Source organism: Apteryx mantelli, chromosome 26, assembly GCF_036417845.1.
Source record: "Apteryx mantelli isolate bAptMan1 chromosome 26, bAptMan1.hap1, whole genome shotgun sequence".
Classification (NCBI taxonomy): Eukaryota; Metazoa; Chordata; class Aves; order Apterygiformes; family Apterygidae; genus Apteryx; species Apteryx mantelli.
Genome location: NC_090003.1, coordinates 7,980,342 through 8,005,683, shown reverse-complemented (window position 1 = coordinate 8,005,683; position 25,342 = coordinate 7,980,342). Strand labels below are relative to the sequence as shown.

General features: G+C 68.3%; 4 protein-coding genes across 6 annotated transcripts in view; 2 read left to right on the top strand and 2 right to left on the bottom strand.

The window, feature by feature from the left end:
- The window catches only part of HSPG2 (heparan sulfate proteoglycan 2), a 35,605-nt gene extending 28,122 nt beyond the window's left edge, over positions 1-7,483 (bottom strand). Inside the window, exons 1-7 of the mRNA XM_067311105.1 lie at positions 7,395-7,483; positions 1,394-1,520; positions 1,207-1,299; positions 797-906; positions 651-709; positions 389-549; positions 58-189 (exon numbers count right to left, since the gene is read on the bottom strand). Of these exons, the coding sequence (XP_067167206.1) occupies positions 58-189; positions 389-549; positions 651-709; positions 797-906; positions 1,207-1,299; positions 1,394-1,520; positions 7,395-7,454 (742 nt within the window). The 5' untranslated portion in view covers positions 7,455-7,483. The remainder of the gene's footprint in view (positions 1-57; positions 190-388; positions 550-650; positions 710-796; positions 907-1,206; positions 1,300-1,393; positions 1,521-7,394) is intronic.
- A 549-nt stretch (positions 7,484-8,032) lies between these two features.
- On the top strand, positions 8,033-10,543 carry CELA3B (chymotrypsin like elastase 3B). The gene is made up of 8 exons (XM_067311288.1): positions 8,033-8,072; positions 8,147-8,226; positions 8,337-8,434; positions 8,892-9,026; positions 9,116-9,252; positions 10,025-10,170; positions 10,257-10,409; positions 10,507-10,543. Exons 1-8 carry the CDS (start codon positions 8,033-8,035, stop codon positions 10,522-10,524), a joined length of 807 nt encoding a protein of 268 aa, XP_067167389.1. The 3' UTR covers positions 10,525-10,543.
- A 2,476-nt stretch (positions 10,544-13,019) lies between these two features.
- On the top strand, positions 13,020-18,291 carry TMEM269 (transmembrane protein 269). Of its 3 annotated transcripts, none has more exons than XM_067311145.1 (6): positions 13,020-13,225; positions 15,020-15,167; positions 15,377-15,474; positions 15,556-15,699; positions 16,588-16,788; positions 16,858-18,291. In XM_067311145.1, the coding sequence occupies exons 1-6, from the start codon at positions 13,201-13,203 to the stop codon at positions 16,965-16,967; spliced, it is 726 nt and encodes a 241-aa protein (XP_067167246.1). In that variant the 5' UTR covers positions 13,020-13,200; the 3' UTR covers positions 16,968-18,291. The 3 variants fall into 3 exon arrangements, with proteins under 3 accessions (XP_067167246.1, XP_067167245.1, XP_067167247.1); XM_067311144.1 differs by having other exon boundaries at positions 13,022-13,225; positions 16,585-16,788; XM_067311146.1 differs by lacking the exon at positions 13,020-13,225 and adding an exon at positions 13,928-14,575 and having other exon boundaries at positions 16,585-16,788; positions 16,858-17,578.
- A 2,410-nt stretch (positions 18,292-20,701) lies between these two features.
- On the bottom strand, positions 20,702-25,020 carry LOC106494583 (E3 ubiquitin-protein ligase TRIM62). Its single transcript, XM_067311124.1, has 5 exons — positions 24,537-25,020; positions 23,273-23,368; positions 21,841-22,097; positions 21,646-21,761; positions 20,702-21,508 (listed from the first exon to the last, which is right to left on the bottom strand). Exons 1-5 carry the CDS (start codon positions 24,942-24,944, stop codon positions 20,958-20,960), a joined length of 1,428 nt encoding a protein of 475 aa, XP_067167225.1. The 5' UTR covers positions 24,945-25,020; the 3' UTR covers positions 20,702-20,957.
- Positions 25,021-25,342: the final 322 nt, after the last annotated feature.

The following is a 25,342-nucleotide window of genomic DNA, read 5'->3' as shown; positions in this document are numbered from 1 at the left end:
AGCCGGAGAGAGGTAGCCGAGAGCGCCGGAGAGGGTCGGCGAGTGCCGCCACCGCCGGCTCACCGCAGCCCTCCTCGTCCGAGGCGTCGCGGCAGTCGGGCCGGCGGTCGCAGCGGTACGTGCCGTCGACGCACTCGCCGCTGCCGCAGGCGAACTCCAGGGCGCTGCAGGCGCGCCAGCGCGGCGTCACTGCGACACGCGCCGGGGCGGGACGGGGGGAAAAAACCACGGTTAGGGCCGGTCTGCTGCCGCCGGTGCACCCCGCTGCTGCCGGTGCATCCTGCCGGTGCAACCTGCCGGTGCATCCTGCCGGCGCAACCCACTGGTGCATCCTGCCACCGGTGCACCCCACCGCCGATGCGCCCCCCCCGCCGCGGGCGCCGCTCACCGGCGCCCAGCCGCCGAAACTGGAAGCCCTCCTCGGAGGTGACGTAGGAGGCGACGGAGCCGCCGGCCACGACGGCGCGCAGCACCTCGCGGATCTGCCCCTCGTCGCCGTTGCCCTCCGAGCCCACGTCCAGCTCCACGAAGACGGCGCCCGCCACCTCCCTGCGGGCAGCGCGGCACGGCACGGCACGGCGTGGGCGTTTTGGGTGGGGGGGACCCGCCGGCACCCCGCGCCCCCACCGCCGGCACCCCCCGGCGCTCACTTGATGAACACCACGCTGACCACTTGCTCCCCGGGGATCTTGTAGTACTCCGACTCCAGCTGCGTTTGGAGAGGGGGGGGACAACACGGTGTCAGCGGGGTCCCCGCGGGGTGCCGCCGTCCGTCCCCCCCCCTCCCGGCGCTCACCGTATCCACCACGGCCTCGGCGACCTCCCGAAACTCCTCGGAGGCGGCGTCCTCCAGCCGGGGGCTGTAGTCGATGCTGCGGGTGAAGTTCACCAGCGCCCGGAAATAGACTGCAAAGAGCCGGGGGGGGGGGGGGGGGGGGACAGGGGACACGTGGGTGCCGTCCCCGAGGTCCCCACCCCGCGCCGCAACGCCGCCCCCGGCCCAGCTGGCACTTACTGAGCGGGCCGTCGTCGTCGGGCTCGGGCCCCGCCATGCCCGCCGGCGCCGGCAAGGGCGCTGCCCGCCGCGCGGAGGAAGAGGAGGAGGAGGAGGAGGAAGAGCGAGCGGGACAGAGCAGAGACAGATTGAGGACGGAGGTGGCACAGCGCCGGCAGGAAGGTCCCGGTGTCCCCGCGCCGCCCTCCTACCTGTGGGCAGCAGCCCGATGTCGGGCACGGCCAGGGCGGGGGTTTCCACGCTGCCGAGCGAGTCGGTCCCACTGCCGGCCTCGCCGCTGCCATCTGCGAAATGGGCGCAATGAGCCGTGCAACCGGAGCGGCTTTACGCGCGTCCCCCCCCCCCAAAGCCCGCCGGCTCCGCGCCGCGGCGACGTACCGCCGGAGGCCTCGTCGGCCAGCAGGTCCTCATCGTCGGAGAGCTGGGCGTAGTAGCTGCGGCCGCGCGGGCCGCCCACGTGGTCCGCCTCGGTGTCCTCGGGGAAGGAGGTCTCGCGCCGGCCCGCCTGCCGGGGGGGGGAAGCGGGGACGCCGGTGACGCCGCATGCACCGCGCCGGGGGGGCTCGCCGCGCGCCGGCTCCTGGCAAGGGCCGGGGCCGCATAACTGCGCGGTGGAGTCATGGGCGGCGCGGGCGGCGCGGAGGGGATGAGCTCATCTCGCCGCCGGCTGCCGGCCGCCCACCGCATTCCTGCGCCCCCGGGGCCGCTCGCAGCTGCCCGCTGCCGGCGCCCGGGCACGGCCCCGGGGCCGCGGCGCAGCGCCGGCGGGGACGGCTTCGCGCGGCCAGGCGTGCGCGCCGGCGCCGGCAGGGCTGCGCCTGCGTCCACGCTGCTGAATGCACGCACCGACACGGGGCTGTGCATGTGCGTTTGCACTGCCACGTGCATGCACCGACACGGGGCCGTGCGTGTGCGTTTGCACTGCCACGTGCATGCACCGACACGGGGCCGTGCGTGTGTTCACACTGCTAAATGCATGCAGCAACATGGGGCCGTGCATGTGCATTTGCACTGCCACATGCATGCACCGATACGGGGCTGCGCGTGCATTCACGCTGCTAAATGCACACGCCGAAAAGGGGCCGTGCGTGTGCGTTTGCACTGCCATGTGCATGCACCGACATGGGGCCGTGCATGTGCATTTGCACACCAACACATGCATGCACCAACACAGGGCCACGCGTGTGCATTTGCACTGCCACGTGCATGCACCGACACGGGGCCGCACATGTGTTCACACTGCTAAATGCACGCAGCAACACGGGGCTGTGCACGTGCGTTTGCACTGCACATGCATGCACCGATACGGGGCTGCGCGTGCATTCACGCTGCTAAATGCACACACTGACAAGGGGCCGTGCATGTGCATTTGCACTGCCATGTGCATGCACGGACACGGGGCCGTGCGTGTGCATTTGCACTGCCACGTGCATGCACCAACACAGGGCCGCGCGTGTGCATTTGCACTGCCACGTGCATGCACCGACACGGGGTCATGCGTGTGCATTTGCACTGCCATGTGCATGCACCAACACGGGGCTGCGTGTGTGTTCACAGTGCTAAATGCACGCAGCAACACAGGGCTGTGCATGTGCATTTGCACTGCCATATGCATGCACCAACACGGGGCCATGCGTGTGCATTTGCACTGCCACGTGCATGCACCAACACAGGGCCACGTGTGTGTTCACACTGCTAAATGCATGCAGCAACACGGGGCCGTGCATGTGCATTTGCACTGCCACATGCATGCACTGATACAGGGCTGCGCGTGCATTCACGCTGCTAAATGCACGCGCCGACAAGGGGCCATGCGTGTGCGTTTGCACTGCCATGTGCATGCACCGACATGGGGCCGTGCATGTGCATTTGCACACCAACACATGCATGCACCAACACAGGGCCACGCGTGTGCATTTGCACTGCCACGTGCATGCACCGACACGGGGCCGCACATGTGTTCACACTGCTAAATGCACGCAGCAACACGGGGCTGTGCACGTGCGTTTGCACTGCACATGCATGCACCGATACGGGGCTGCGCGTGCATTCACGCTGCTAAATGCACACACTGACAAGGGGCCGTGCATGTGCATTTGCACTGCCATGTGCATGCACGGACACGGGGCCGTGCGTGTGCATTTGCACTGCCACGTGCATGCACCAACACAGGGCCGCGCGTGTGCATTTGCACTGCCACGTGCATGCACCGACACGGGGTCATGCGTGTGCATTTGCACTGCCATGTGCATGCACCAACACGGGGCTGCGTGTGTGTTCACAGTGCTAAATGCACGCAGCAACACAGGGCTGTGCATGTGCATTTGCACTGCCATATGCATGCACCAACACGGGGCCATGCGTGTGCATTTGCACTGCCACGTGCATGCACCAACACAGGGCCACGTGTGTGTTCACACTGCTAAATGCATGCAGCAACACGGGGCCGTGCATGTGCATTTGCACTGCCACATGCATGCACTGATACAGGGCTGCGCGTGCATTCACGCTGCTAAATGCACGCGCCGACAAGGGGCCATGCGTGTGCGTTTGCACTGCCATGTGCATGCACCGACATGGGGCCGTGCATGTGCATTTGCACACCAACACATGCATGCACCAACACAGGGCCGTGCGTGTGTATTTGCACTGCCACGTGCACACACTGCCATGGGGCCGCACGTGTGCATTTGCACTGCTATGTGCATGCAACAACACGGGGCTGCATGTGTGTTCACACTGCTAAATGCACGCACCAACACGGAGCTGTGCACGTGCGTTTGCACTGCCACGTGCACGCACTGCCACGGAGCTGTGCGTGTGCATTTGCACACCGACACAAGGCCGTGCATGTGCGTTTGCACTGCTGCATGCAGGCACCAACATGGGGCCGTGCATGTGCATTTGCACTGCTGCAGGCATGCACCAACACGGTGCCGTGCGTGTGCATTTGCACTGCCACGTGCACACACCGACACAGGGCTGCACGTGTGCGTGTGCACTGCCGCGTGCACGCACCGACGCGGGGACGCGCGTGCCCACCGCCGCGGGGCTGCGCGTGCACCTTCGCCGCTTGCACACCCACCCGCGGGTGCCCGGCACCCGCGGCCCCGGCGCGGGGAGGGGTGCGAGCGCGGAGGAATCCGTCGGGGCAGCAATTCGCTGTGCAAACAAGGGCGGGCGGATTAGAGCGGGCGCTGGGGGCCGGCGCGGGGGGATCGCCGGGGATTTACCCGCCACAAAGGGTGGGAAAAACGGCGGCGCGGGGGGCGGGGGGACACGAATGCCAGCGCGGCGCCGTGCCCGGGGCACCTGGGACCGGGGGACGGCACCAGGCGGTGCCCCCCCCCTCCCAAAATCACCCAGCCCCGGGGCAGAAACGCCCCATGGTGCAGCCGCCCCGGGGAAGGAGCTTGCTTTGACCTGGGGAAACTGAGGCACGGCCCCCCCGCCACACGTGCACTGAGCGGGTCGGTGCTCGGCACGCATCCTGCGCCGGGGAGGAAGGGCGCCGGAGCCCTTGCACACCTGTCCCGCCGGCGGAGGGGGAAATAACCCGTGTCGGGTTACCGGAAACGGCCGCCGGCTCGCGGCACCCCCCGGGGTCACCCCGGACGCCTGGGCTCGCCGCTCCCCCCCCTCCCTCCTCCTTTTCCCGAGCAAAACTCCCGGAGGGAGCAGGGAAAACTCCTTGCCCGGGAACGCCGGCAGGACGGGACGGCGGGGGGGGGGGGGGCAGGATGCCTGGCCGGACGCTGGCGCTCCTCAGTTTTTCCACTCGCCGGCCCAAAAATCCCGCCGCATCCGACGGGCGCCCTTGGGAAGCCGGGGCCGCCGGGGAGGAAGGCGAGGAGGAGGAGGAGGAGGAGGAGGAGGGAGGTGGCGGCCCGCTGTCACGTCCGCCGCCGGCGCCACGTGGGCTTCGCCGGGGCCGGCTCGAGGTCCGGGCGGGCGAGCGAGCGAGCGGAAAGGGAGGAAGCGCACGCCCCGGCGCCAACACTGGAGCGGGATGGTGGGGGGGGGATTATTATTATTCCTAACCCCCCCCCCCGGGGCTATTGTTTCCCAAGGCCGCGGCGATTTCCAGCCCCAAAAGGTGTTTCCCGCGCCGCTTCCTCCGGAGGCGCGAGGCCGGAGGAGCCCCGGGACGGGCGCCTGGCTCCGCTTTTCCCAGCGGGGCACCCGCAGCAGCTGCGCGCGGCTGGGAAAAGCATCCCAAATCCCGGTGTGGGTGGGGGGGGGGCTTTTTTTTTTTACCCTTCCCCCCCCCCCCGCCCGCCCCGGGGCCGGGATGCCGCCGGCGGCTCCGGGCACCCGCGCCGCCAGGCGCATTCCTCCCCGCTCCCGATTGCCTAATTTATCCGGCTCGGCTGCCTGAAATAGCAGCCGTTTCGGGGCGAGGGAACGCCCCGGGGTGGGGGGGGGGGCGGGCAGACGGGGCACCCCCTCTTCCCCCCCCCCCCCCATCCAGCGGGCAGGCAGAGCCGGAATGGGCCCAGGAGTCCTGGCAGGGCGCCGGCCCGGCGACGCGCTCTTCCTCCTCCTCCTCCTCCTCCTCCTCCTCCTCCTCGCCAGGCCATCTTTGGCCATGGGCGACCGCGGGGCTGGGAAAGAAATCAGTGACGGGGCGAAAGCGCGGGGGGGGGGTGCGGGGGGGCACACGCGTGTGCGGGGCGGCACGCACCGGGGGGGGGGGGGCGCGTGTGCACGCTGGCACACACGCGTGTGCACGCGGCGGCCCCGTCGCCCGAGGCCTGGCGATCTTATCACACATTCCTGGCCTGACCTCTCCCCGCCACCCCGGGCGCCCGCCTTAACCCTTGACGGGGCCGGGTGGGGAAGGGGGGGGGGGGCACCTACGTGTCCCTAAATCCCACGGGTCACCCGATCCCGGCGGTATATTTAGAGCGGCGGTGTGACGTCCCCGCGGATGCCGCCGGCGCGGCCCCGTCCCCAAATCCCCCGGGGGGGCGGCGGGGGGGACGGGGGGACGGGACGGGACGCGGGGCCCTGCCAGCGCGGCCCCGAGCAAAAAGGGGCCTCTGTTCTCGGGGCCGGCCGCGGCCCAAAACCGCCCCCGCGCAGGGCCGCCGGGGGGGCGCCCTGGACGGACGGATGGACGGACGGATGGACGGACGGATGGCAGCCCCGGGTGGGACGGGGGGGGGGACCCCGCCAGCGCAGCCCCCCCCGGTGCCGTATTTCGGGAGAGCTATTTTTTTTACGGGCGGGCGCCGGGTGCTGCCCCGTCACCCTTTAAATTTAGCCGGGGTGGGGACGGACAGACAGATGGACGCCCCCCACGGCCCCCGTACCCCTGATGGGTGGGGAACGGGCTGCCACATCCCTCCCGTGCAGGGGGGACCCCCAATTCCTTAAGGGATGGGGAGCCCCCATCTCCCTGGTCCATGGGGATCCCCAAACCCTCTAGGGGATGGAGCAGGGTGCTGGGGACCCAAATCCCCCCGCCCCGCTCCGGGGGCTCCCCAGGTCCCTGTTGGGATGGGGCATGGAGATGGGACCCACATCTACTAGGTCCATGGGGGTCCCCAAAGTCCTGATGGGACGGGGCAGGGTGCTGGGGGCCCCATGTCCCCCTGGTCCATGGGGGTCCCCAAACCGTTTTGGGGATGGAGCAGGGTGCTGGGACCCCACGTCCCCCTGGTCCATGAGGGACCCCAAACCCCTTAGGGGAGGGGGCAAGGTGCTGGGGCCCCACGTTCCCCTGGTCCATGGGGGTCCCCAAATCTCTTAGGGGATGGAGCAGGGTGCTGGGGACCCCACATCCCCCTGGTCCATGGGGGTCCCCAAATCTCTTATGGGATGAGGCAGGATGCTGGGACCCCAAGTCTCCATGATCCATGGGGTTCCCCAAACCACTCTGGGGATGGGGCAGGGTGCTGGGACCGCACATCCCCCTGGCCCACGGGGGGGTCCCCAAATCCATGACGGGACGGAGCAGGGTGCTGGGGACCCCACGTTCCCCGGGTCCATGGGGGTCCCCAAACCCACGGTGGGACGGGGCAGGGTGATGGGACCCCACGTCCCCCTGGCCCACGGGGGGTCCCAAATCTCTTAGGGGATGGAGCAGAGTGCTGGGGACCCCACATCCCCCTGGCCCACGGGGGGCCCCCAAACCTCTTATGGGACGGGTCAGGGTGATGGGACCCCAACGTCCCCCAGGTCCATGGGGGTCCCCAAACCTCTTATGGGACGGGTCAGGGTGATGGGACCCCAACGTCCGCCAGGTCCATGGGGGCCCCCAAACCTCTTACGGGACGGGGCAGGGCGCCGGGGACCGCACGCCCCCGGGTGCACGGGGGACCCCAAACCCCCGGCGGGACGCGGCGCCCCGACGCCGCCGCCGCCCGGTACTCACGGCGAGGAGGGGGCCGAGCAGCAGGAGGGCGCCCAGCGCGGCCGGCACCCGCGGCCCCATGGCGCGTCCCGTCCCGTCCCGTCCCGTCCCGTCCCGTCCCGCTGCGCCGCCGCCGCGCCCGGGGGGCCGCGCGCCGGAGGGGGCGGGGCCAAAGCGGGGCGGCGCGGGCGGGGCGGGGCCGGCGGGGCGGGGCGGGGCGGAGCTACCCGCGCGGGGCGGAGCTACCCCCACAGGGCGGAGCTACCCGGGCGGGACGGGGCGGAGCTACGCCGCGCGGGGGCGGGGCCACCCGCGCGGGACGGGGCGGGCGCGCGTGGGGCGCGGAGCGCGGCGCGCGCGTGGGAACCGCCCCGTCCCGCGGAGGATGGGGGGGGAGAGGGGGGCACGGAGCCGCGCGGGACCGGGGGACACGCGTGGAGGGGGGTTCACAGGGCACCCCGGCACCTATGGGGGCTATAGGGCCCCCGGCGCGGGGTCAAGGCCGTGGTGCCGCGGCCCCCCCCACCCCCCCCCAGCTGCGCCGCTCCCACGCTCCAAGGGCGGCAGCTGGGATCCGGGTGCCCGTTCCCTGCCGTGGCCTTGTCCCCGCTCCGGCAGGGATATAAAGCGTTGGGGGACACCGGACAGCTCCGCTCACCATGTTGGCGCTGCTCATCCCCCTGCTGCTGGCGGCCCCCGGTAAGGTGCCCCCATCCCCGTCCCCATCCCCGAATCCGCCGCCCCCCCCCCGGCGCTGACGCGTGTCCCCGCAGGCTGCGGCGCCCCGCGGGACCCACCGGCCTCGCGGGTGGTCAACGGCGAGGACGCCGTGCCCTACAGCTGGCCCTGGCAGGTGAGGCCCTGGGGGGGGGGTGGCCGGGGTGGGGGGGGGTTTGGGGGCACCCCGGGACGCCGCGGCAGCCCGCCTGCCCCCCCCCCACACCCTCCGCGTGCCCCCCGCAGGTCTCGCTGCAGTACGAGCGCGACGGCACCTTCCGGCACACGTGCGGCGGCACCCTCATCGCGCCCGGCTGGGTGATGACGGCCGCCCACTGCATCTCGTGAGTGACCCCGGCGCCCCAACGGCGGGGACGCGGGGCGCGCGGGGGGGGGGGGGGGGCCAGCCGGCAGCGGGGTGCAGGGCGCAGAAACAGGGTGCAGGGCACAGAGATGGGATGCGGAGATGGGATGCAGGGCACAGTGACAAGGTGCAGGGCACAGAGACAGGGTGCAGGGTGCAGTGCTGGGATGCAGCATCCAGTGCTGGGATGCAGGATGCAGCGACAGGGTGCAACGCTGGGATGCAGGGCATGGTGACAGGGTGCAGGGAGCAGTGCTGGGATGCAGCACCCAGCGCTGGGATGCAGGGCGCAGCGACGGGGTGCAGGGCGCAGCGCTGGGACGCAGCCCCCCCCCCCCGCCCCGGGGACACTGCGCGGGGCCCAAGCCCGAGGCGCGGAGCCCCCCCGGCTGCGGCGGGGCCCGGGCGTCCCCCGACGGCGCTGCCTCTCCCCGCAGCTCCTCGCTCACCTACCAGGTGGTGCTGGGCGAGTACGACATGGCGGCGGCCGAGGGCGCTGAGCAGCGCATCGCCGTGCACGCCGCTGACATCTTCGTGCACCCCAAGTGGAGCAGCTTCTGCGTGGCCTGCGGGTGAGCGCGGGGAGGGGGGGGTCCCTGGCACCATCACCGTCCGTGTCCCCCCCCCCGGCGCCCGCCAACCCGCCGGCCCTGCCTTGCAGCAACGACATCGCCCTGCTGAAGCTGTCGCGCAGCGCCGTGCTGGACCGCAGCGTGCAGACGGGCGCCCTGCCGCCCGCCGGCGAGGTGCTGCCCGACGGCTACCCCTGCTACCTGAGCGGCTGGGGCCGTCTGTCCAGTGCGTCCCGCCGGCGGCCGGAGGGAGGGAGGGAGGGCTGGGAGGAGGGGGAGAGGGAGGGAGGGGAGGATGGGGAGATGGAAGGAGGGGAGGATGGGGAGGTGGCTGGGAGGAGGGGGAGATGGAGGCAGGAGAGGAGGGATGGCTGGGAGGATGGAGGGATAGAGGGAGGGGAGGATGGAGGGGTGGCTGGGAGGATGGGGAGATGGAGGGATGGGAGGATGGGGAGATGGAAGGAGGGGAGGATGGAGGAAGGGAGAGATGGCTGGATGGGTGGATGGAAGGATGGAGGTAATGACTGGAAGGATGGAGAGATGATGGAGGGAGGGAGGGAGAGATGGATGGGTGGATGGAAGGATGGAGGGAGGTAATGGCTGGAAGGATGGAGGGATGATGGATGGAGGGAGGGATGGCTGGATAAAGGGACGGTTGGTGGGAAGTAATGGCTGGAAGGGTGGATAGATGGCTGGAAGGAGGGATGGCTGGAAGGATGGGTAGGTGGCTGGATGGCTGGAAGGATGCATGGATGAATGGAGCATGGATGGAAGGATGGATCCCAGGAAGGATGGCTGTAGGGACAGCTGGCTGGCAGGACGGAAGGAAGGACGGAGAGATGGAGGGCTGGAGGGAAGGAGAGCCGGGAGGACGAGGAGCCGGGCTCAACGGATGGAGGGATGGAGAGGTGGCCCGCGCGGCCGGAGGGCCGGGCGGGTATAGAGGGGCGGAGGGCAGGCAGGACAGCCGGCCGGACAGACGGCCGGGGTGCCCGCAGCCGGGGGGCCGCTGCCGGACAAGCTGCAGCAGGCGCTGCTGCCCGTGGTGGACTACGAGCGCTGCACGCAGCCCGACTGGTGGGGCAGCCTCGCCGTGCGGCGCACCATGATCTGCGCCGGCGGCGGCGCCGAGGCCGGCTGCAACGTGAGTGCCGCGCCGGAGCGGGGGCGGGGGGAAAAACCCCGGGTGCCGGAGCCGGCACGCGACCCACGCCGGCGCCGTCCCCGCAGGGCGACTCGGGCGGCCCGCTGAACTGCCGGGCGGCCGACGGGCGCTGGGAGGTGCACGGCATCGCCAGCTTCGTCTCCTCGCTGGGCTGCAACGCCCCCAAGAAACCCACCGTCTTCACCCGCGTCTCCGCCTTCGACGCCTGGATCGCCGAGGTGGGCGCCGGGGGGGGCGGTCCGGCACGGTGCGGTGCAACGCGGCACGGCATGGCGCCCCCCCCACCCCTCCTGAGCCCCCCCCCTTCTCTTCCAGACCATCAACAGCAACTGAGCGGCGGCGGCGGCGGTGGGACCAATAAAGCTGCACTCTGGCTGCACGCGCCTCCCTCCCGCGTGGTCTCTCGGTCGCGGCCCCCGCGAGAGCAAGGGCGCAAGCGGCACGCGTGTGTGTGTGCATGCACGCCGCCGGGCACACGCACCGCCAGGTGTGCGCATGCACATTGCACGTGCACGTTGCACACGCACCTCTGGGCATGCACATTGCACATGCACATTGCACGTGCACATTGTGCGTGCACCTCTGGGCATGCACATTGCACACGCATTATTGCGCAAGCACCTCTGGGCGTGCACATTGCACATGCGCACACACCTCTGGGTGTGAACATGCCCTTTGCACATGCATATTGCATGCACACACACCACTGGGCATGCACTTTGCACATGCATATTGCACGTGCATGCACACCACCAGGTGTGAACATGCACATTGCACATGCATATTGCACGTGCACACGCACCGCTGGACATGCACATTGCACATGCATATTGCACGTGCACACACACCACCGGGTGTGAACATGCACTTTGCACATTACACATGCACACACACCACCAGGCATGCACATGCACGTTGCACATGCATATTGCACATGCACACGCACCGCTGGACATGCACATTGCACATGCATATTGCACATGCACACGCACCGCCGGGCGTGCACACACACATCGCACGTGCACAGCCATGCGTGCACATGCGCATCACGCAGGCAGGCACACACGCGTGCGCACACACACACAGAGCCCGGCACGTGCACGGCTATCGCACGGGCGTGCAAGCGCATGCGCAGACCCCGCTGTGCGTGCACGAGGATATTGCAGGGTGTGCGCACGCAGCCGTGCAGGCACGTGCATTCTGCACACACCCCGCCGTGCGCACGCACGCACACTGCACGGGCGCACGCGCACCTCTTGCGCAGCCCCGCGCGCACACGCAGCCCCGGCGAGACCGGCTCCGTTTGCCAGCAGGTGGCACTGGAGGAACGAGCCCGAAAACCTTGGTGGGCACCCGGCACCCACCCACGGGTGGCCTGTGGGGCCCCTGGTCCCATCCGGAGGTGCCCCGCACCCATCCCTGCACCTGGCACGGGAGGAGAGGCCGGGGACGCCCGGGTCCCAAAGGGATGGGGCAGCCCTGGAGACACCCCCGGGCCTGGAGATACCTGGGCACCACGGGGACGGGCACACGGACACGCCCAGACACCACGGGGATGGGCACATGGATGTGCCCGGGCACCACAGGGACGGGCACATGGGCGTGCCTGGGCACCATGGGGACGGGCACCATGGGGACGGGCACACGGACATGCCCAGACACCATGGGGATGGGCACCACAGGGACAGGCACATGGACATGCCCAGACACCACAGGGACGGGCACATGGACATGCCCAGACACCACAGGGATGGGCACATGGACATGCCCGGGCACCACGGGGACAGGCACCACGGGGATGGGCTCATGGACATGCCCAGATACCATGGGAATGGGCACACGGGCGTGCCCAAAAACCACAGGGACGTGCACATGGACATGCCTGGGCACCACGGGGACAGGCACACGGACATGCCCAGACACCACGGGGATGGGCACCACAGGGACGGGCACATGGACGTGCCCAGACACCACAGGAATGGGCACACGGACATGCCCAGACACCACGGGGATGGGCACCACAGGGACGGGCACATGGACATGCCCAGACACCACAGGAATGGGCACACGGACATGCCCAGACACCACGGGGATGGGCACCACAGGGACGGGCACATGGACGTGCCCAGACACCACAGGAATGGGCACACGGACATGCCCAGACACCACGGGGATGGGCGCACAGACATGCCCAGGCACCACGGGAACGGGCACGTGGACATGCCCGGACACCACGGGGACGGGCACGAGGCTGGATGCACCCGGAGGCGCCCGGGCGCCGCGGGGAGGGGCGCGAGCCCGGCTGCACCTCGGAGGCGGTGGAAAATCCCCGGCGGCTCCGGAGGGTCGGCGCTGCCCCCTCGGCACCCACGGGGCTCCACCGCCTCGCAAGGGGGCAAACAAAGACCCCTTTCACGGGGACACCGCGGCGGCCCGGCCCGGAGGGGCCCAGGCATCCGGCGCCCCCCTGCCACCACCACCACCGCCGCCGCCGCCGCCGCCGCCGCCGGCAGGGACCCGGGCGTCCCGGCTAAAGGGCGAGACGAAGCCCAGTGGAAAATTCCCGCGGCGATCACGCGCCCGCCGGGGCCGCAGGGTTTTATTGCCCCCCTCGTCACCGGCCGCGGGGACCTTTGCCCGGCCGGCGCCCCCGTAACCCCCGCGGGCTGAGCCGGCGCCTCCTTATCGGCGCTTCCTTATCGGCGCCGAACCCGCGCGCGCGGGGGGCCGAAATTCCCGCGGCAGCGGTGCGGGAAGCGGCGGCTCCTCCCCTGCCGCCGGCGGTGCCAGCCGCCTCCGAGAGCCCCCGCGGCCTCTGGCCCGGACCCACCCCCGGCGGGTGACTCAGCTCGCTCCCGCGAAAGCTTTTCCTTATATAATGCCGCGCTCCGCCGCCGCCGCCGCCGCCCTGCCTCAGTTTCCCCGGGCCGAGAGCGGCCGGCCGAGCGGCCACCCCGGATTTCGGCGTCGCCAGGGCACCGGGGCGCACGGCGCTCCGCGGCCGCCGCCATGCGGACCGTGTCGCCGCCGGTCGGTAAGTCCCGAAAACACGGCGGCGGCAGCGGCGGCAGGGAAAAATCCCCGCCGGCGCTTCTCGTCGGCACCGGCCGGGCGGTAAAAAGCCGCCGGCGGAGGTTTCCCACCGGGAAGGCGGAAGGCATCCCAGCACGGCGCCGGGCAGCTGGAGCCGGTGCACCGAGGACTCCCGGCAGTCGGGCTTTGCCGGGAGGTTCCCACGCCGGTGGCCCGGGAAGGCAGCCGGCTCCGCCGCTCCTTCGTCCTTTAGGGAGAAAGGGGGGGAAAAAAAACCCAAAATACCCAACAAAATCCCGGCAGCGGAGTCGCTGCCACCGCTTCGAACCCCCCTCGCCCTCGTTACGCGGGGAGCGAACGGAGAGAATTCCCTCCGTGGCTCCGACACGCACGCGAGGAGGAGGCGAAAATCCCTTTTTTTTTTTTTCCCCCCCGCTTTTCCCGGGAAGGAGGAGAAGGCGACGCAACGGGGCGCGGGGGCTTTGCAAAGCGGGGCCGGGCGTTCCCGCGCTCCCCGAAGCGTGGGAAAAAAACACATAAAAGGGGGAGAAAGGGGATTCCGGGGACGGGACGGAATCGCGGGATCGCCGCGGCGCGGCATTGTGACGCCAGGCGCCGGTGCCGAGAGCCGGGCGAGCCGCCGGCAAGACCCGCGGAGGTGGTGGGTAACAGGTCCTGCCGGCACCGGGGTGAGCCGTGGCGGGGGGGGGGGGGTGCGAGAAAGCCCCCAAAACGCCCCGGATCCCGCTGGAAACCGGGCCGGCGCACGGACGGACGGATGCACAGACAGACACACGGAAGGAAGCAGCCGGCTCGGGGATTCCTCCCCCTTTTTCGGCTTTGCACCTCCGCGTCCCGGTGCAAAGCCGAAGCGGGCGGAGGCGGCGACGGAGCGTTGCGCTCGCGTGGGATTTTTTCGGGAGGGTGGAAGGCGACGGCTCGCTGAGCCAGCGGGAAAACGCCCGGCGCAGCCGCAGCCGCCCGCGCGCCGGCCGGCGCCGTTTTGGAGCCGCAATCCTTGCCTGACCCCAAAAGCCGGACTTTTGCACCAAAAATCCGCCGCGGGACGGGGTGTTTTCTCTTGCTCCGGCTTTCCGGCCCGGCTTTGCAATAACCCGCGGAGCCGGCGCGCTCGCACGGGGCAGGGCGGCCGAAGGTCGGGATTTCACGGAGATTTCCGACTCGCGGCGAGGCGGGAGCCGCGCAAAGGGCCTCGAACCTGCGAAACACAGCACAGACGCACCGAGAAAAGCGAAGAAAAACCCCCCCACAGTTTCCTCGCCGCGCCGGCCCTTTTCCCGCGCCGGCGGCACGAGCGAGGCGGTGGGGGGAAAGCGGCTTCCCGGCGGCGGTTTGTGGCTTTTTGTTTTGCTCTGACCTGCTGTTTTCTTTCAGATGAAGAATCTCATGAACTTGCCGGGCTTTGGGAACGCGTCCAAGGCAGGGTGCAAAACACACTAGTAGGACATGAGCCTTAACACTTTCTCTAAAGAGTAGCCCTATAGGTATATAAGACAAATAGAGCTTAACCCTGGGGTTGGCTTTTAGTCTAAGCTCGGGTTTGGTTTGGTTTTCTTTTTTTTTTTTTCCTCTTTTTTTTTTTTTTTGGTTGTTTTTTTTCCTTCTTTTTTCGGGGGGGGCGCCAGGTCCGGCCGGCGGGGAGCCGAGCGGGAGCCGCCGGCGCCTCCGTCCTTCCCCGGCGGCTTCGCGGAAGGCGGGCGCGTCGACGGGCCGGCGTCGGGGCAGCGGCGCAGGAGGGACTTCGCCCTCCGACGGCGCCTCTCGCGGCTCGCAGGTCTCGCCGGGCGCGCGGCGAAGCTGGTGCCGAGCGAGGGAGCGGGCCGGGCGCGGGCTCTGGAGTTCGCCCGCAGAAACGCCGCCAACGCGCTCTCCACGGCCAACCTCATCATGGGGCTCTCCTCCGTGCTCTGCAGCCTGAACGGGTAAGCGCGCCCCTCTTTCCTGCAAAAGAACGGGGAGAAAAAGGAAAAAATGAATAAATTGGGGATGCAGGAGGATGCACGGGGATGCAGGAGGATGCAGGAGGATGCACGGGGATGCAGGAGGATGCAGGAGGATGCAGGAGGATGCACGGGGATGCACGGGGACGCACGGGGACGCAGACCCCCACGCGCTCGCCTCCCGCCCCCAGGCAATACTACTACTCGTGCTGGCTGCTCCTGGTGGGCTTCCTGCTCGACTTGGCCGACGGCGCCGTGGCCCGGCAGCTCGACGCCTGCTCGGCCCTGGGTGAGTCGCTCCCGCCGGTTTCCCGCGGCGGCGGCGGTGGGGTCGGGGGCGGCCGCTCCAACGCGCTTTTCCTTCCCGCAGGCGCCAAGCTGGATGACTTCGCCGACTTCACCTCCTTCGGGCTGGCCACGGCGCTGCTGCTGCGGACGCGCGGCGTGCTCGACGGGCTGCTGGCCGTCGCCTACGTGCTGGCCGTCCTCGCCCGCCTCTGCTTCTTCTCCAGCGGTACGGCCGGGCCGCCACGCTTCCCCCCGCTTTTACCCGCCCCGCGGCTTTTTTCCCCCGCTTTTACCCGCCCCGTGGCTTTTTTCCCCCGCTTTTACTCTCCCTGCGGCTTTTTTCCCCCGCTTTTACTCTCCCTGCGGCTTTTTTCCCCCGCTTTTACTCTCCCTGTGGCTTTTCCCCCCCGCTTTTACTCACCCTATGGCTTTTTTTCCCCGCTTTTACTCACCCTGTGGCTTTTTCCTCCCGCTTTTACTCACCCTACGGCTTTTCTCCCCCGCTTTTACTCACCCTACGGCTTTTCTCCCCCGCTTTTATTCGCCCTGCGGCTTTTTTCCCCCGCTTTTATTCGCCCTGCGGCTTTTCTCCCCCGCTTTTATTCGCCCTGCGGCTTTTTTCCCCCGCTTTTATTCGCCCTGCGGCTTTTTTCCCCCGCTTTTACTCACCCTATGGCTTTTTTTCCCTGCTTTTACTCACCCTATGGCTTTTTTTCCCTGCTTTTACTCACCCTACGGCTTTTTTTCCCTGCTTTTACTCACCCTACGGCTTTTTTTCCCTGCTTTTACTCACCCTACAGCTTTTTTTCCCTGCTTTTACTCACCTTATGGCTTTATTTCCCTGCTTTTTCTCACCCTACGGCTTTTTTCCCGCGCTTTTACTCACCTTATGGCTTTATTTCCCTGCTTTTTCTCACCCTACAGCTTTTTTTCCCTGCTTTTACTCACCTTATGGCTTTATTTCCCTGCTTTTTCTCACCCTACGGCTTTTTTCCCGCGCTTTTACTCGCCGCCTGCATCCCCCCCGACTCAGCTCCCCGCCGAGATGCTGAAAGCGCCCGCGCGGGATTTTGGGGTTAATCCTCGCCCTTTTCTCACCCCGCGGCGGCAGCAGGGACCCCCTTCACCTACCGCGGGCTGCCCTGCCCCTACGCCTCGGCGCTGCTGGCGGGGACCTTCCTGCTCACCGGCGGCCACCTGGTGCTGCTGCGCGTCGCCGCCGCCGTCATGATCCTCTTCATGGTGGACCGGGGCCGCTACCCGCACGACAAGGTCCTGGAGTCGCAGCTCTGGAAGAAGGCGGTCTACGCCGGAGGTGAGCGCGCCGGGGCGGCAGGGCGGCCGGGGCGCCGGGCGCCGGCGCTGACGGGCTCTCGCCTCGCAGGGGTGGCCGCGGTCCTCTTCTCGCCCGCGGCGGTGCTGTCCCTCTACTACCTCGCCTGGTCGACCTCGTACATCTTCTTCCCCTTCGCCGTGTGGAGCTGCAAGGTGTAAGCGGGGAGCGCCGGAGGCCGCCCGCCCATCCGTTCCGCCGGCAAAGGCTCTTCCCGCGCCGGGTGCCTTTTCCCTAAGTAAAGCTTTCGCCCTCCTCGCTCTCGCGCGCCGGCGCTGGGATGTCTCGCCGCATCGCTCCCGCGACCGCCCGGCCCCGTCCCGCCGTCCCTCCACGGCTTCGACCCCCAAAACCTCCCGCCGGGCGGCCGAACCCCACACGCACATCCGTTCCCACCACGCTTATTACGAGGGCGCCGCGATCAGCGTTACTCAAATCCCGGCCACGACGGGGATGGCGGCAGGGAGGGGACGGACCGGCCCCGCGTGCCGGTTTGGGGAGAAACCCGCCGATCGGGTGAAACAAAAGCACCCCCAGATCTTTTAAAGCCTGACCCGGAGGCGTCGGGAGCGTTTTGGTATTTATTTCTCACCCGTCACCGTAGGGAAACGCATCTTGAGCACGTATTGTTTTTTCCTTCCTGCATTCGCCTTATGGGGTGGGACGGAGCGGAGGGCAAAGGAACAGAAAACGGGACTCCAAAAAAAAAACAACAATTAGTTCGAACTTTCTGGAAATAAATACATATAGAGGAAAACTTCCAGCGCTGCCACGTGCGAGCCCGTGTGCGCCGGGAGAGCAGGGGCCGGAGCGCGCGTGGGCGGAGGAAGGAAGCGAAGGTCGACCCTCACGCCGCGCCGAGGAAGCCGCAGCAAATCTCCGGCAAAAGCCCCCGGAGAGGCGCCCCGGCTCGCAGCTGTGAGCCGGAGGCAGCACCAAACCTCCAGAGAGCGGCCGCCTCCCGGTGCCAACGAGCATCGGCCCTTCTCCCACCGTGGCGCCGGTGGAAGGGGGAACGAACGGGACGGCTAAACAGCCCTGCTGGCTCGGGGCCGCGCTCCAAGGATAAACATGCCGATGTTTAACTTGGCGGAAAACCTCGGACCCCAGAGCCCGAGGGAGCCCCGTCCTGCTCGGCTCCCCCGCACTCGGCACGAGCAGGGCCGGAGCTGGCGGCCGCCGGCCACCGCAGCTGCTCTGGCACCTGCCGCTGTGGAGGAGCGGCGCAAACAGCCCCTCCGGGGCGGATGAGCTTCCCAAGCCCCGTGCGGAGCAAGGGGGAAACCTGCTCCCCCCTCCCGCGGAGAATCCCTTTGCCAAGGCTGCGTTTCTCAGGCGAAACGGCACCAAAAAAACCAGCTCAGCTCTTAGGCCATTAATAGAGCGTGACCGCGCTCATCCACTCTTGGGTTCCTTCGCTCCACACGGAACGAATTCTCCGTCCCAACACTCCTTGGATGGCACAGAGCTCCCCCGCACCGCAAACCGGTAAAATTTCACTGGATCTCGTGGCTAAACTTCACCCTCCACCCGGCTCGGGGGCTGTTTGCAGGTGCCAGCAGCAAGCGCCACCGCTCCCGACACCTTGCTGCTCGCGTCGCTCCGTTCTCACCGGTTTTCTGCCTTCCCAGCACTTTCCCATCCTCTCTGCTCCGCGAGCGGGCAGGGAGCGACGCGGCTCTTCTACCACAATCTCCAGCCGAATCGCGGGGCAACACCGGCACCGCTCCGGTCGCCCCCCGACAACGCGGAGAAGGTGGCGGCGCAAACCTCGCGCGCGGAGCTTACGGTGCCGGTCAACGCGATCAGAAGCCAAGGAGAAGGGCAGAATAACCACAGCTTTTATTTAAAAAAGAAGAAGCGTTATTTTCCAAACTGAAGTAATAAATAGAGAACGGGTTAGAAAAGGAGACGGGTGCCAGAGAAGGGAGCGGTGAGCGCGCCGTGGGGCCACGTCCCGCGTCGCCGCCCAGCGCCAGCACCGCAGCGCCGGGGACGCGGCCTCCTCACTCCCCGGACGCCTGCATCTGCTTGCAGAAGGAGTCGAACTGCTGCTGTTCCAGCTCCGTCATCACCCTGTTGAGAGCGTAGATCTGCGTGGAGAGAAAAAGATGGGGGGGGGGGGAAAAGGCTCCCTCCCGCCGCGCATCCGCGTCTCCGTCCGCCTCCTCTGCCGCCCTCTCGCGTCGAGCTGCGCCGCAGCGGCCGGGGCCCCCCCGGAGCGGCTCACCTCGGCCCTCTGCCTCTGCTTCAGCTCCTGCTGCGCCGACTTCTGCTTGGCCTTCTCCAGGCGCGCCGCCGGCTCCTTGGCCTTGGGCTTCTCCTTGCGCCCGCCGCTCGGCTCCATGCCTGCGGGCCGGACGCGCGCCTGGCGCCGGGGGGACGGTTTGGGGGGGCTGTGCCAGGCCCCCAGCCTCCCCGTGGCCCCACAGCCCCCCCAAAGGAGCCACCAGGGTCCTGTAGTCTTCTCCGGGCCCTGTAGCCCACCCGGGGGCTGTAGTGCCTCCCACAGCCCCACAACCCCCCCATAGGTGTCCCACGCACACTAGGGTCCCATAACCACTCTCCGGCCCCACAACCCCTCATAGGTCCCACAGTTCCCTCCCACACACACCTGGGCCCCACAGCCCCCCCCCCGAGCCTCATACCCCCCCCACACACACCTGGGCCCCACAGACATCTCAGAGTCCCATAGCCCCCCATAGCTCCCATAGACACCAGGCCCCACAGCCCCCCGAGACCCAGAACACCCCCCACACACACACCTGGGCCCCACAAACCTCTCAGAGCCTCAGAGGCCCCTCCAGCCCCCCAGCCCCCCAGCGGTCCCATAGACACCGGGCCCCACAGCCCCAAAGCACCCCCCACACACACACCTAGGCCCCACAGCCCCCCCCCAAGCCCCATAACACCCCCACACACACACAAACACACACCTGAGCCCCACAGACCTCTCAGAGTCCCACAGCCCCCTCCAGCCCCACAGCCCCCCATAGGTCCACAGACATCGCGCCCCACAGCTCCCCCCAGAGCCTCAGGCGCCCCCTCCCCACACCCTTCCCAGCCCCCAGGGCCCTTCCCAGCCCCGTGGCCGTCCCCAAGGCCCCACAACGCCCCCCAAAGCCCCCCCTCCAGTCCGGTACCGGCGGCCCCGCTGCCCGGCCCAAGATGGCGGCGGAGGCCCGGCCCCCATCGGCCGCTCGGCGCTCGACCGCTCGCGCCTGACTGCGCCTGCGCGGAAATAGGGCCGCGGGACAAGGCCGAGGGGGGGCGGGACCCGCAGCTCCGCGGGGCGGGGCGGCCGCCACTGCGCATGCGCCGCCAACGAGCGGGCGCCCAAGCGGGACCGGAAGGGGGCGCAGGCGGCGGCGAGCGGCGCCGCCTGGCGGACGGGCGGGGAACCGCCGCGCCTCCCAGTGCATCCCCATTCCCCCCAGTGCCAAGTGCCCCCAGTGCATCTCCGTTCCCCCCAGTGCCAAGCGCCCCCAGCGCATCCCAGTAGCCCCAGCACCCCCCCAGCTCTCCCCACTGCCGCCCAGTGCCTCCCAGTTCCCCCCCCAGCGCTTCCTCAGTGCTCCCAGTGCCTCCCAGTTCTCCCCAGTGCCTCCCCACTGCCCCCAGGGTCTTCCCGTTTCCCCAGTGCCCTCCCAGTTTCCCCAGTGCCTCCCCACTGCCCTCAAGGCCTCCCAGTTCCCCCCCAGTGCCTCCCCAGTTGCCCCCACCATAGCACGGCCTCCCACACCGCAACCCCTAAGCACTGCGGCGCAACCCCCCCCCCAACACCACAGCACCCCCCTATACACCCCACGCCTCACCCTGCTATAGGTCCCCCCCCCATGCAGCCTCCTAAGAACCCCCCCCCGAATCGGGGTGGGGGGACACGGCGCCACCGACCCAAAATTCACCGTTTTATTGCGGCGGCCGGAGCGCGCGGGGGCGCGAGAGCTGGCGGCCGCGTGGAAGCACAGGACGGCAAGAGCCGGATCCGGGCCCCCCTCCCGCGGGCACGGAAAGGGCGTTTTTTTGGGGGGGGGGGGGGGGGAAGGACAGGGCCCAGAGCGGAGCAAAATCTCGCGCAGCCCCCCCAGAAAGCGGGTAAATATTGCTGCCGGCCGCTTCCCGCCCCGCTCCGGCACACGGGTCCCGAGCCGCTAGATGCGGACGGTGTTGATCCGCAGCGGCTGGACGTTCTTCCCGTTGGCGTGGCTCTGCCCGGGGCTGAAGTAGGAGCAGAGCTTGCCGGGGAACTTCTCCCGGAAGGTGTAGAGCCAGGACATGTCGTCAGCGTTGTAGAAGATCAAGAGACCCTTGTCGTAGTCCAGGAAGACGCCCACTTTCTCCAGCTTGCTCTTGACGTTGAGCCGGGTCCAGGGCTCCGTGCAGGCGCTGTACTGGTTCCCGTCGTGCATGACGATGCAGTAGAAGCCCCGGCTCGGCTGGATCTGGATGCTGCCCTTGCGGGTGACGGCCTCGTGCGCCAGCCCGATCATCCACTGGGTCTTCTCGGAGACGATCACCTCCCAGTAGTGCACGCCGCCGCCGAAGGCCTCGGCGCCCAGCACCGAGACCTCCACGTCGAAGCGCTTGGGCGAGTCCTGCAGTGGCTGCGGGTGCAGGTTGCCGTAGGCCACGATGGTGCAGTCGTCGGAGAGGATGAGGCGCTGGTGGGCCGTGCCGGGGTCCAGCGTCAGGGCAGCCGGCACTGCGGAGAGGGGGGGGGGGGAGAGAGCAGGACGGCGGTTCGGTCCGTGCGCGTTTCGGGGGGCTGCGTCTCTGGACTCGGTCCCCGAAATCTCGCAAAAGGGAAGAGCCTATCGCCGGGCTTCGGGGCATCCTTACCGGGATGGATGTCCTGGAAGAGGGACTTCCATATCGTGTACTGCAGCGGGCCCATGTACTTGGAGGTGGGAAAATCCTCGTAGGTGAGGTTGGTCTCGTGGATCTTCCCCTTGAGCCTGCGGGAAGAAGCGGTGCCGTCAGCCGGGTGCCCCGGAGGCGCCGTGGCCTCCCCCGGCCCCCCCGGGGCTCACCCACCTCTCGGAGAGCGAGGCGACTCCGGCCAGGAAGACGTGCTTGTCGGCCTCGGCCAAGCGCTCCTGCAGGATCTGGCTGCCCTCCTGCACCTTGCGCAGCTGCTGGCTGTAGCGCTGGATCTTCTGCTCGATGTCGGTGAGCGTGCGCGCCGTGTCCGCCTCCAGCTCCTCCAGCATCGCCTTCTGCCGCTCCCGCAGCAGCCGGTGCAGCCGCTCGAAGGCCTCCCCGATGGTCACCCGCAGGCTCTTGGCCGAGGACTGCGGGCGCCGGCGGGACGTCACGTCCCCGCCGGCGCTTTCAGGTGGGAAAAGACCCCCCTGCCCTGCCCGACCCCTCTGCTCCCCTCGGTTTGCAGCTTAATTCCAGCGGGAAAAGCTCCCCGGAGAGCCACTAACCCGCTGCAAAAGCACGCGGGGCCGGCAGGATGCCCCGCAGCCGGGTTCGGATGGCTCTGGCCAGATTGTAGCTCCGAGCGGGACATGGATCAGTCCCAGGATGGGGATTTGCGACACAGGGCATCCGAGCTCCCCCTGTTTCAGAGAAACCCTCAAAAACACGGCTCCCAGGGATGCTCGAAACCTGCTTTTTAGCAGCAGGGCTGGGAAGGCGGCGCAAGGAACGGCCACGGGCCGGGCGGCAGCGTGGAGCGGCTGGATTTGCCCTGCAAACGGCGGGAATTAAACCACAGCCGGGCAGGAAGGGAGCTGGGCTGGGAGCACGGGGAAACACGGATGCCAAGGGCAGGTCGCACGCAGCCTTTGCGGCTCTGGCGAGGCGGGGGTGAGACATCACCACTTTTTTATATATATACTTTATTCCTTAATCCTGGCTGGGTCCTTTTAATAAACCACCTCCCGTCACCTGCGACCGGATATTTGATGGCCTGACACCCTCGAGCACAGCCCAGCCTGGCGCTGAGCCCAAGCCGACCCTCTCCCAACCTCATCTCCTCCGCGGCCGAGGTTTCGGGGGGAACCCGTGCCAAACCGCCCCGCCGGCAGACCTCCTGCGAGGGAGCCGGCCGGGTTTGGAGACCCCAAACCAGCGTTTCCACTGGATTTGCTCCCTGCCCCCATCGCCGGCAGAGGGGGAGAGAAAACGCAGCTGCCGCTGAAAAAGACGGGAGCCCGGCTGCAAAAAAAACTGGCCCCTTCCCAATAACTCCTAAGCAAGCAGGAAGAGTGAGGAGCTAAATAAAAGCAGCTCATAAAGAAATAAATCGCAGGGAGTGATGGATGGGCTGCCGCAGCTGGGAGAGCACACGGAGGGAGCAGGAATCAGCCTGATGTATGGCTTCATCAGCCTGCCGGAGGGGCTCGGAGCCATGGGGAAGGAAAAAATAGGGCAGATGAGCGAAATTGCGGGGTTTTGGGCCTGGGCGGGGGAACCCCCCCTACGAGGGGGGACGGAGGGACGGACACCCCGCGCTTACCTTGGTCTCGGCCAGCTGCCGCTTGAGGAGGTGCAGGGCCTCGGTGTGGCCTCGCTCGCTCTCCTGCAGGCCCTGGAGCTGCTCCTTCAGCTCCCGCTGCAACGCAAGGTCGGCGGTCAGACCCCGGCGCGGACCCCCGCAGCGAGCGGAAACACCCCGAGACAGGAGGAGCCACGGCGCGTCCCAGCCCAGGAGGGCGTACGAGAGCCCGAAACGCTCCTTGTTATACGGCAAAGAGCGGGGAAGCGGCGCGGGCAGGTCATGGGCTCCTTGCATCCCGTCCCACGGCCGAATCGGCAGCCCGGGACGTCCCTCTCGCTTCTGCGACCCAAACCGCAGATATTTCGTAGCCCAGAGGCGAAGGCATTTGAAAATCCACCCGCTCGCAAGCCTTCGCTCTCCCCTGCCCACCCCGGAGACAACCGAGGCCCTCCAGGGTCCCAGGGGCCCCATGGCCCTGCATCCCAGCGCCATGAATCTTTAATAAGGGATTAACCAGTGCTATCGACTGGAAAGGGATGAGTCAGTGCTCGTGAAGGTCAGTGGCTGGCCAATGTCCAGCTGCACACATGCACGGGAAAAGAGATCTCCTCCAAACCTGCTCCTCCGCTGCGCCGGAGCGCCGGGAGGAGAAAGGTCTCCGCCGGAGCGGGAAGCGGCAGCGCGGAGGAGCGCCTGCCAAATCCCCGCTCGCCCGCTCCTCCGCGCCGGCGGGGTTACGCGAGTCAAGCGTCAATTTGAATCTCGGCCGCCTGCCCGGAGAGCCGAGACGCGGGGCCGTGTCGCTCGGATAACGGGATGCGCCGAGCGACGACGGCGCCGGGGGAGCCAGAAGGAAGCCGCGGGGCAGCAGGTCGCCGCTCCGGGGGCAGCAACAGGAAGCGGGTGCAGTGTTGGGTCCATGGGTGGGAGCGTGGGGCAGGCGGACTGGGGGGGTCGTGGTGGGGGGCAGCGCTCCAGCCCCACGGGCACCTCCGGGAGGTCCCATGGTGCTCTGCACCCGTGGGAATACATGGATGGATGGGGGCATCCCAAGGGAGCAGCACTCTGGAGCTCCAGATGGACGGACAGACAGACGGATAGATGGCAGCATCCCAGGGGGGCAGCGCTCCAGCCCCAAAAGGACGCGCTAATGGGCAGAAAGGAGGAACGCAAGGAAACGACGCTCCAGCAAACGTATGCACGGACGCAGGTGGGAGTCGCACAGGGGGCAGCACCCCAGACGGACCCGGGCGTCCCGGCGCCGCCGCCGCCGTTCACCCACCTGCAGCTCCTCGAAGGCGTCGTCCACGTTGGTGACCTGGTGCTGCTCGTGCATGGCAGGCTCGTCGCAGAAAAAGCAGACGACGGCGCGGTCAGTGAGGCAGAAGAGCTTGACCTTCTCGTGGTCCTTGCAGGGGAAGGGGCTGCGCTGGGCGCCCAGGATGGCGTCGAGCGGGAAGGCGCTGTAGCGCTCCACGATGTTGGCCAGCTTGAGGCTGGGCGCCAGGGTGGGCTCGGCGAAGGTGCGCCGGCACTCGGGGCAGTCGCGGGCGCCCTGGGGCTCCTGGCGCACCCAGTGCTCGGTGATGCACCGCCGGCAGAAGTAGTGCTCGCACCCGAAGCTCACCGGGTCCTGGTAGATGCTCAGGCAGATGGAGCAGAGCAGCTCGTCCTTCAGGCTGCAAGCCATGGCCTGCCCGCGGGGCGGCCCGCGCCGCCGCAACTGGGGCGCCCGGGCTCGAGGCCGGCCCCCACGGGACCCGGCGTCGAGGCCGCCCCCCAGTTCTGCCCCTCGGAGGGAGCCGGGGTCGAGACTGGCCCCCGGTGGGACCCGGGTTCGAGGCTGCCCCCTGGTTCTGTCCCTCCGAGGGACCCGGGTTCGAGGCTGCCCCCTGGTTCTGTCCCTCCGAGGGACCCGGGTTCGAGGCTGCCCCCTGGTTCTGTCCCTCCGAGGGACCCGGGTTCGAGGCTACCCCCCGGCTCTGCCCTCCAAGGGACCCGGGTTTTAAGCTGCCCCCCGGTTCTGCCCCTCGGAGGGACCCGGGTTCGAGACTGTCCCCCGGCTCAGCCCCTAGGAGCGACCCGGGT

Excerpts from the sequence above, each read along its gene's own strand:
- CELA3B (XM_067311288.1), top strand. The coding sequence starts at position 8,033 with ATGTTGGCGCTGCTCATCCCCCTGCTGCTGGCGGCCCCCG. Across the intron at positions 8,073-8,146 it reads CCTGCTGCTGGCGGCCCCCG|GCTGCGGCGCCCCGCGGGAC; the intron begins GTAAGGTGCCCC and ends GTGTCCCCGCAG. Across the intron at positions 10,171-10,256 it reads GCGCCGAGGCCGGCTGCAAC|GGCGACTCGGGCGGCCCGCT; the intron begins GTGAGTGCCGCG and ends CCGTCCCCGCAG.
- TMEM269 (XM_067311144.1), top strand. The coding sequence starts at position 13,201 with ATGCGGACCGTGTCGCCGCCGGTCG. Across the intron at positions 15,168-15,376 it reads GTGCTCTGCAGCCTGAACGG|GCAATACTACTACTCGTGCT; the intron begins GTAAGCGCGCCC and ends TCCCGCCCCCAG. Across the intron at positions 15,700-16,584 it reads CCTCTGCTTCTTCTCCAGCG|CAGGGACCCCCTTCACCTAC; the intron begins GTACGGCCGGGC and ends CCGCGGCGGCAG.
- LOC106494583 (XM_067311124.1), bottom strand. The coding sequence starts at position 24,944 with ATGGCTTGCAGCCTGAAGGACGAGCTGCTCTGCTCCATCTGCCTGAGC. Across the intron at positions 23,369-24,536 it reads ACGCCTTCGAGGAGCTGCAG|CGGGAGCTGAAGGAGCAGCT; the intron begins GTGGGTGAACGG and ends CTTGCGTTGCAG. Across the intron at positions 21,509-21,645 it reads CTTCCAGGACATCCATCCCG|TGCCGGCTGCCCTGACGCTG; the intron begins GTAAGGATGCCC and ends CCCTCTCCGCAG.